At 41.2% G+C, this 10,244-nt stretch overlaps 1 protein-coding gene across 1 annotated transcript in view; it reads left to right on the forward strand.

The window, feature by feature from the left end:
* Positions 1–6,057, forward strand: part of LOC109936104 — a 19,345-nt gene extending 13,288 nt beyond the window's left edge. The window contains exons 7-8 of the mRNA XM_048615799.1: positions 639–758; positions 5,846–6,057. Coding sequence (XP_048471756.1) covers positions 639–758; positions 5,846–6,030 — 305 coding nt within the window. The 3' untranslated portion in view covers positions 6,031–6,057. The remainder of the gene's footprint in view (positions 1–638; positions 759–5,845) is intronic.
* The last annotated feature ends 4,187 nt before the right edge of the window (positions 6,058–10,244 follow it).

The raw sequence follows: 10,244 nt of genomic DNA on the forward strand, positions 1-10,244 counted from the left end.
TTTCCTGCTCCTCTGATGCTGCTTGGCCTGCTGTGTTCATCCAGCTCTACACCTTGTTATCTATTATCAGTAGGTTTGGATGAGATTTCTAAGGAGTATCTACACCATGAGTCAGTTAACGGTCCTTCATAGAAAAAATAGATTGCACTGTTCCATCATTAGAATCACTTAAATTAATAGAATGTGAGAAAATAGATAAACTAAAGTAAGCATAGTCTGGAGCAAATGTCAGGAACCATGCAGGGTATCTACAGAGTGACACTTCTTGTCTAGGTGCACAATACCCATAAGGGTGTGGTAGGTAGTTAATGAGATTATTTGAGTAAAATATAGCGATTGACATGTACTAAAGGTTTTCCATGGGTATATATTCCAATCTATACATCTCCTTGCTTCATGTAACCCTCATTTTGTGCAACTACAGTCCATCAGTGGTGTTCAGTAAAGAATGAGAAATTAAGAGAATCTTCCCACAACTCAGAAAAATATATGACAGTGCTCTGCAACAACAACATTCCAACTATATTTAATAATACAAGTCTAAAGTTCTAACAATATTTTAGCATAAAAATATCTACCAGAAAAAGTACCATAGCATTGATTTAATCTGTGTTTTAATCTATATGCTCTTTACACAGGTTGCACGTGCCAAAGTTTTGATTCTAATTTCCTCTGTGCAGCCTGTGATAAACATTGGGAACAACATCAAACATTCTTCGAAACAGAAGCATATAGAAAAGAAGCTGGGCTCCCATATGGTAAGAAGGTGACATTGTAATTGCCCATATTTGTTCTCACATTGTACTGAGTATCTGTCTCAACAGATTGAAGACCAGGACCATGGCGAGATATCATGAGCCATGATACTACTTCTGTTTCTGTGCCTCTTTATTCTCTACTTTTAAACTTCCCTCTCACATTCTTCAAGTGCTCAGAATTGGAAACTATAGTTGTGGTGGGGTTGAATGGTTTTGTTTAAGTTTAGCAAAACAGTGTGGCTTTTGTACTCCATGAATCTATTTAGAAAACCCATCAAAAACGCAAGATTTGCTATGATAAATTTACAACCATGGCTTTGTCAGAAAATTACACACAATGTGATTGTTGACTTTGTAATATAAACACAGTGTGGAGCTCTGAACTCAGTTCTGAACTCTGAAGAAGGGTCCCAACCCGAAACTTCGACTTTCCGACCCCTCTGATGCTGCCTGACCTGCTGTGTTCCTCCAGCTCCAGCATCTCTGACTCCAGCATCTGCAGTTCTTACTATCTCTGTTTATATCACAAAGTCAGCCTATACAATATCCAAAAGGTAACACCCAAAAGAGTTGAATCTCACACCCACAATAGACATCAATCCTGTGTACAAATGAGAATATCTTGAACTAACAGTGATGAATTCTATTGGTACATGGCTCCTAGTTTTCATTTCTCAGTTTAAAAATGGAAAAATCTTGCAGTAAATTAGTATCAATCAATTCACCTGTACTAATGTGCTATTTCAATCCATACAAGTGAGCTTTGATATCAGAAAAATTAAAATTTGCAATGAATGATAGATATTTTCTCATTTTTAATTGAAACTAACAACACTTACAAATGTCCAATATGGAGGGAATTATTGGATAGTGAAGTACTGCAGATGTTGAATATCTGAAAAAGAAATAGGAAATGCTGGAAAAATTCCTCAGGTCAGGCAGCATCTGTGGACAGAGAAATGTAACCAACACTGCAGATCTGTGCTCTGCACTAGTTCTAATGGTTCTTGATCTCTGATTCTCTCTCCACAGATGCTGCCAGATGGGCTGAGAATTTCCAACACTTCCCCAGGTGGACTGCAGCGGTTCAAGAAGACAGCTCACCACCTTCTCAAGGGCAACCAGGGCAGGACGATAGAGCTGGCTAGCCAGCGATTCCCACATCCCATGACTGAATAATAATAAATAAAAGTAATATGGGATAGTTTAATGAATGAAGTATACAAAGATTAACCACAATCACAGTGCACTAAAGATATCACTTTCATTGCCTTTGCCAACTGATGCAAAAGATATCATTGAATTTATTAAGTCACTTTACCAATGAATAATCATAAATATCCCACTCTGGATCAGATTTAGAACTTTTGGTTTCAGAATCTCAACTCCTCATCCTCCTCTCCACCCACCAAACATATATTCAGAATATAAGTTCAGATATTCAGAGCTTTGTTAATGATCTAAAGACTCTTTGTGCACTAATAGCTTGTCATTATTTGATAATGAAACCACTTGTAACATTAAGCAGAGCAGTGTGCTAATTTTTCACATTTTATGAACATGTTTTTCCTGTCCTTCATCCTCCAGTTCCATTTGCCGTGATCCTGATCCTTGGTTGGCTTAGTGAGGCATGAACCCAAAGGTTGAATTATGAATGTTATAGGTCCCCCTCATATAACTGTCGTATTAATGTTCTTTCTTTGCAGGCACTTCTTGATCTCATTGACTATGTGATATTTGAACATATTCCACGCAAATAGGCTGTATTCTTTAAAAAGCCCATTGGGACACATACTTTATTAATACTCCATACTTTATTAATCCAAAGATTGGCATCATTTTCGTACATCCAACCGTTGTCATGGCCCTGCATAAAAACTCCTCCAGGAATATGGTTTTTGGCATGATTTTACATTTAAGAATTACCAAAGGCTTTAACTTAATTCTGCTGATCACGCTGGTAAGAACATTGTCTCCTCATCAGCTGCTAGAAATTTTTCTTTCATAAAGTGACAACACAAACCAGCTGTTGCTGTCACATGGCATGCTGTCATAACAGCCAAATCATTTTCGCCCACTAATGGTCCCCATTAGTACTTTTTCTTTTCCCCCAGCTCACCAATATCCATCCCTTTGTCTCTCCAATGCTGTTCTCTCTCTCAAGGTTCCATCTCCACCTATTATTTAATCTCCCCACAAACCCATCTTTCGTGAAAGAGCATCCCCTAATTTTAAAACAGTGTTCACTAGTTCTGGACTTACTCACAAGAGGAAAAAGTTTTTTCTATGTCCATCATGTCAAGACCATCCAGGATGTTATACGCTTCAATCAAATTAGCCCTCACTCATCTAAATTCAACCTGTCCAACCTTTCCTCATTCAAAAGCCCACTAATTCCAGGAATCAATCAAGAAAATCTCCTCTGAACCACATAAAATGCACTTACATTCTTCCTTAAATAAGGAAACAAGAACTGCACACAGTATTCAAAATGTGGTCCTTACTTTTGTGTCAAATTCTTCTTATAATAAAGAATGACATTCTTTCTTGACCATGCACTGTACCTGTATACTAGCCTTTTGTGACTCATGCAGTGGAACGCCTAAATCTCTTTGCACTGCGAATTCTGAAGCCATTCTCCATTTAAATAATATTCTTCTTTTTTATTCTTCCTGCCAAAGTCAACAACTTCATATCTTCCAAAGATTTTCCAATGTTATACTCCAGCTGCCAGATTTTTGCCCGCTCACGTAACCTATCTATGTCTATCTGCAACTTATTTATGTCATCTTCACAAAATACTTTGCTACCTACCTTGGACTTGTCTGCAAACTTAGCTAACATGCTTTCCCTCCCTCTGTCAAAATCAATGTTGTAAATTGTAAAAGGTTGAGCTAGCACAGACCCCTGTGGGACTCTTCTTATCCCATCCTGCCAATCAGACAAAGACCAATTTATGCATACTCTGCCACAGTCTGTCTACTTGGTTCCTTTTATCCACAGAACATGCCACTTCTCTAAAGAACTCCAATAAATACCGTCGTAGAGTTATACAGCAGGGAAACAGACCCTTTGGTCCAACTCGTTCACGCCAACCAGATTTCCCAAACTAAACTAGTCCCATTTGCCTGCATTTGGCCCATATCCCTCTAAACCCTTCCTATTCATGTACCTGTCCAAATGTCTTTTAAATGTTGTAACTGAACCTGCATCTACCATTGGTTAATCATGATCTCTCTCTGATGAAACCATGCTGACCCTTCCTGATTACCTTTTGTTTTTTCCTAAATATACAGCTATATTCTTTTTAATATTGATTCTGATACCTTCCCCATGACAGACATTAGGCTAAAGGGCCAATAGTTTCCTATTACTGACTCCTCTTTCTTGAAAAGAGGAGTTATATTTGATACCTTCCAATCTTATGGAACCTTTCCTGAATCTAGGGAATCTTGGAAAATTGATACCAACAAATCTACGACCTCATCAGCAACCTCTTTTAGATTTAGATTTAGATTTTATGGTCACGTGTACTCGAGTACAGGGGTACAGTGAAAGTGTCCAAAGTGGCCATTCTCCAGCGCCATCATAGTATACAAAAAACAAGATTAAGAACAGAAGCAGAAATAAAAGAAACAGCCAAAAGGAAAGGAAATCTCCAGGCCACTCCCCCACCTCTACCATGAGTCCTCACTGCAAGATAAACAAAGCCACAAAGTCCATCCCCTGGTCATGAACACTCAGGTGCCAAGTCCTCACATGCTGCTGCAGCTGAAATGCCACCGCCTCCACCATCTGGTACCCAGGTACAGCATGGCCTAGAGCTGGGCCACTACCATCAGAACCATGTCACCCTTCTTCAGTGCCATCCTTCCTCCACTGACATTGTCACTGCCGCGAGTCCATATTGGGATGGTTTCAGCAATGCAGCCAGTGCTGAAGCTGCTGGTGCCTTATTCTAACTTATGTTGCTGCTGCTGCCGCCTCCAGGGACCACCATAGGAACCTCAGCTGCTGACCTCCAGGAAGGATCTGCTCCTGCCGCTGCTAACATTCCAGAAAAGGGCCTGCTCCAGCCAAGATCCTACAGTAAAATCCATCTGAACTTAGACTTGTTCAGCTCACAGTTCCATCAGTTTGCTTAGTGCCTCTTGCCTCATGATTGTAATTTCACCAGGTTCCTCTCTCGCTTCTACCCTCTGATCTTCTGTTATTATTGGAATGTTGTTTGTATCCTCCATAGTGAACACAGAAACAAAATGTTTGTTAGTTTCACCCACCATTTCCTTTTATCTGTTATTAGCTTCCCATTCTCATTCTCTAGAGAACTAATACTCACTTTACTTACACCTTTCCTTTTGAAATACCTGAACAAAGATTAGCAGATTCTTGGTGAGAAGGTGCCTGCTTGACATGTTCAATTACTCAACATACCTGACTGACACTGGTTGAAAATGTTTCAGCTTTGATGTTTACACTCAATTGCCGGTCTTCACGGATTAGGATGGGGATGTTCATGGTGTCTTCTCCTCTCATCGTTTGTTTTATGGTCCACCACCCTGCATGACTGGATGTGCCATCCCTGTAAAGCTTTGTTCCGATTGGTTGATTTTGGAATTAATTGCTCAGATCGCTTGTGTTTCTACACAACCGTTTGCCCTATTCACACCGATCCCAGAACCCATTTCGAGGACACTGTAAATGTTGAGGATCTTTCATTATACAACCTCCTATGCAAATGGGGAATGTCTGTGGATAAGTAGAAATGTAATTATGTTTTGTTCCATAATACATAAAATGTCAGTTACATATAACATCAGTCACAAGTATAACGGTTTGTTTTAATGATACAGTAGATGTAATTTTGGAGTTCATGCTGTCAACATGGACCTTATCTATTGGCAGTGCAAGTTGGAAATGCCAAAATCTTACAAGTTTCTGACTATGAAAATAAGTGATTAGAAACATTTGGTCCGGAGGCACACAGATTTCCTGTTTACACTGCTAGAATGCGAGACTTTCCACCCAAAATATGGACATTCAAAACATTCATGTTTCCTAACATTTTTATTATTACGTGGTTTCAGGTGAAGCTTACCTGCCCTTTGCAGAAATGCCCAAGTTACGAAATGCAGTCCTGTCAGGGAATGAGGAGGATGATTCTGCATATCAAGCCATTACGAGCGGCACAGGATCCTATTCTCGTTTAGGGCCTTCTTCCAGCTCAGCCAGGCCTGCTTTACCACCAAACAGGAATCCAAAAGGCATTTGAACAATCTGTAATTAGCATCTATTGATATCACGGTCTGAATAAAATTCATGTCATCATTTTTTTCTGGTTTTGTTGAAGATCCATAACATCTATAACTCATTTTTTAAAACTGATGGCAATACTTGAAGAATGAGCATTTAATAATTTTGGAAAACAAATTAGAATTATAAAAGTAAACTGATTATTCTATTGAAACATGTGTAGCTACAAGGTACCTGGAAACATTTTGCTCCTTGTTTGTTGTTTAAAATGCCAGTGAGCAGAACACATTGTTGAACATAATGGCAGTTCACAAGACGCTAACAGATAAGGATGATTATTGAACTAAACTTAGTTCATCCACCCAGAAAAATCCTAACATCTGCCAGTCATAGCATCCAACAGTTTCTTAATTTATCCAGGGCTTCCCCATAATACGCCCCCCCACCGCCAACCCCACTTCTTTATACGGAGGATTATTCCTTAAATAGATTGGTATTCATAAGAAAAAGAATTTCTTGACATCAATCCAAAATTGACCTTTTACTAGTTTGAACCTATGTTCCTGTTGTCATATTAAAATATTTTACTTAAAGCATTCTGCTGATTAGTTCCTGCAAATTCGACAGTACGGTCTGCTAACTGAGACCCCGAGCGACACAATAATATCTGAAGGAGATCGTTCACTTTTTTTATTTCTAGCTTGTGAAAAGCTTTTAAAATCCTTACCTTACACATGGTAAACAAGAAGTCACCAAGTGAACTAGCTATCACGTAACTATTTGCATAATTGTGATCAGACAACATTTAAAAATGTCAGTTTTTATTGTTTTCTCTAGCATTTGAAAAATCTTTGATATTTTTAAGCATGGTAATTTTGTACATTGTATAACTACACAAGTTTATCACAAAAGTGGCCATTTTAATAAGAATATCTGATAAATTACTTGCGAACAACCTTATCTTAAAAATCTGAAATGAATTAAAGAAAACTGTACAGAACCATATATTAGTTTCATGGGGGTACATCGGTCAGTTTCCCCTTGGTAAATTGTACTTTTTTAATATTGAAGAGATTTGATAAGATACCCACTAATGACATAATTTAAAGAATATTTCCTAAAGGTCACAAATGGTTGACAGAGCAATCCCACCAACTTCATTAATTTGACCTGGGGGCAAGCTTGATATGTGATGTTCCCGAAACCGACATAAAAGATCATGGACTGATCAAAAACTGATATTTACACTGTGCTTGGAATTCTTCGATCTTTCTCAGATCTTGGGCAAATTGAACACAATGGAAACTAAATCCTAAGAAATCTAAAAACCATAGAGTTTGATATGGAAAGTAAAACAAGCTTAAAGATTGGTACTCAGCTGTGGGATATTTATCATCATGATTTTCCATGTTGATTTTCTTGCTAATTTCTTTGTAAACTTTGCACCTTAATTAAAAACTGATGATTTATAATAGTTGTGTTGTTTTCCTAAAACACGTTGCATTTCAGTCAGACCCAGGATCCATCTCTATCTAACTGGAAGAACTGCAGATACTGAGATTCCTCCAACAATATCTCCTGGTGTCATAACGTAAAGAGAAATCCCAAAGAAAACAGTGTTGTCTTCCTTTTTTTTATGTTTGTTTTATTTTAAGAAATGGAGAACCTTGCTGGATTCAGAAGATGGTTGAAGCTGATTACATGATTATACTTTCAACAGCTTCTGAACCAACCTGAATTGTATAGATATTCCAGCTAAAGCTGATGAAGGGCTTGGAGACAAGGCATCTACCTCTAGCCAGCTCTAGCCAAAAGAAAACGTCAAAACCCATTATGTTAAAATGGGTGTTGAAGTTTTCAGTCATCTTTTCACCTAGTAATTAAAACACTGGTGCAGGATGTAAAGCTACATTGTTAGCTGAATGACCTTCCAATTAGCCCACTGAGATGACGGCCAACAGTGCCTAAAATACGTCTTTTATCACATGGTGGAGTTTGGAACTTTCTGAATTGTTTATGTATACAATTCTGTTGCTGTTTGACCTCCAGAGAGAGGAGGACTCCAGGCTGAACATCTCAGATCTTCCACATCTGTCTCCAAGTTGCTGGCAGGAAAGAAGCCAGCTTGTCTGCAAGCAGAAAAGCTCCTGAAGAAGGGTAATACCCAAAACATTAACTGCTCCTTGCCTCTAGATGCTGCCTGGCCTGTTGTGTTCTTCCAGCCTCCTGTCTGTCTACCTTGGATTCCAGCATCTGCAGTTTCTTTTGTCTCTAGAAAAACTACTGGGCCCAGCTCGTTGATTATTATCAGATACTGACCTCTGGGAAATTCTAACTCACATCTGATTTTTTAATACCTCGAGATTTATCAAAACTCACAAGTTATAAACTCTTCCCTCTCCTGTCTTCCTTAATTTCCCGAGTGCTTGTGTGTGAAGGGAATAATGAAACAATTTTCTGAGGTTTTAAATATTTTGTTATTAGATCTACCTTCAATTTCATATTAAAAATGTTTTTACTGTGGTTTTATTCCAAAATTTGAAATCTAAAACCCAGGGTTTAGGAACACAGGCTTTGGCCCCTCAAGGGATGGGAATAAAGAGGGAAAGGAATAAATCGAACAATATCTTACTATCATGGTTATGAGGGGAACGCTACCTCTACATCGCCGAGGCCAGACGCCAACTCTCTGACACCTCCTCCTACCGCCCCCTCGATCATGACCCCACCCCTGAGCACCAAACCATCATCTCCCAAACCATCCACAACCTCATCACCTCAGGTGACCTCCCATCCACGGCCTCCAACCTCATCATTCCCCAACCTTGCACTGCCCGCTTCTATCTCCTTCCCAAAATCCACAAACCTGAATGCCCTGGTCGACCCATTGTCTCCGCCTGCTCCTGCCCCACCTAACTGATCTCCAACTATCTAGACTCCATTTTCTCCCCCTTGGTCCAGGAACTCCCTACCTATGTCCGTGACACCACCTACGCCCTCCACCTCCTCCAGAACTTCCAATTCCCCGGTCCCCAACACCTCATCTTTACCATGGACGTCCAGTCCCTCTACACCTGCATTCCCCATGCAGATGGCCTTAAGGCCCTCCGCTTCTTCCTGTCCCGCAGGCCCGACCAGTCCCGCTCCACTGATACCCTCATCCGCTTAGCCAAACTCGTCCTCACACTCAACAACTTCTCTTTCAATTCCTCCCACTTCCTACAGACAAAGGGGGTAGCCATGGGTACCCGCATGGGCCCAAGCTACGCCTGCCTCTTTGTAGGTTACGTGGAACAATCCCTCTTCCGTACCTACACCGGCCCTAAACCCCACCTCTTCCTCCGTTACATTGATGACTGTATTGGCGCCGCCTCGTGCTCCCACGAGGAGCTCAAACAGTTCATCCACTTCACTAACACCTTCCACCCCAACCTTAAGTTTTCCTGGACCTCTCTGTCTCCATATCGGGCAACCACCTAGAAACCGATATTCATTTCAAGCCCAACGACTCCCACAGCTACCTAGAATACTCCTCCTCCCAACCACCTTCCTGCAAAAATGCTATCCCCTATTCCCAATTCCTTTGCCTCCGCCGCATCTGCTCCCAGGATGAGGCATTCCACTCCCGTACATCTCAGTTGTCCTCGTTTTTCAAGGACCATAACTTCCCCCCCTCAGTGGTCGAGAACGCCCTCAACCGTGTCTCCCACATCTCCCGCACCTCATCCCTCACACCCCGTCCACGCAATAAGAACCAAAAAAGAATCCCCCTCGTCCTCACGTACTACCCCACCAACCTCCGGATCCAACGCATCATCCTCCGACACTTCCGCCATCTGCAATCCGACCCCACCACCAAAGACATCTTTCCCTCCCCACCCTTATCTGCTTTCCGGAGGGACAACTCTCTCTGTGACTCCCTTGTCCGCTCCACACTCCCCTCCAGCTCCACCACACCCGGCACTTTTCCCTGCAACCGCAGGAAGTGCTACAGCTGCCCCTACACCTCCTCCCTCACCCCCATCCCAGGCCCCAAGAAGACTTTCCACATCAAGCAGATGTTCACCTGCACATCTGCCAATGTGGCATACTGCATCCGCTGTACCCGGTGTGGCTTCCTCTACATCGGGGAAACCAAGCGGAGGCTCGGGGACCGCTTTGCAGAACACCTACGCTCGGTTCGCAACAAACAACTGCACCTCCCAGTCGCGAACCATTTCAACTCCCCCTCCC

This window comes from Rhincodon typus, chromosome 1, assembly GCF_021869965.1.
Source record: "Rhincodon typus isolate 14 chromosome 1, sRhiTyp1.1, whole genome shotgun sequence".
Taxonomy (NCBI): domain Eukaryota; kingdom Metazoa; phylum Chordata; class Chondrichthyes; order Orectolobiformes; family Rhincodontidae; genus Rhincodon; species Rhincodon typus.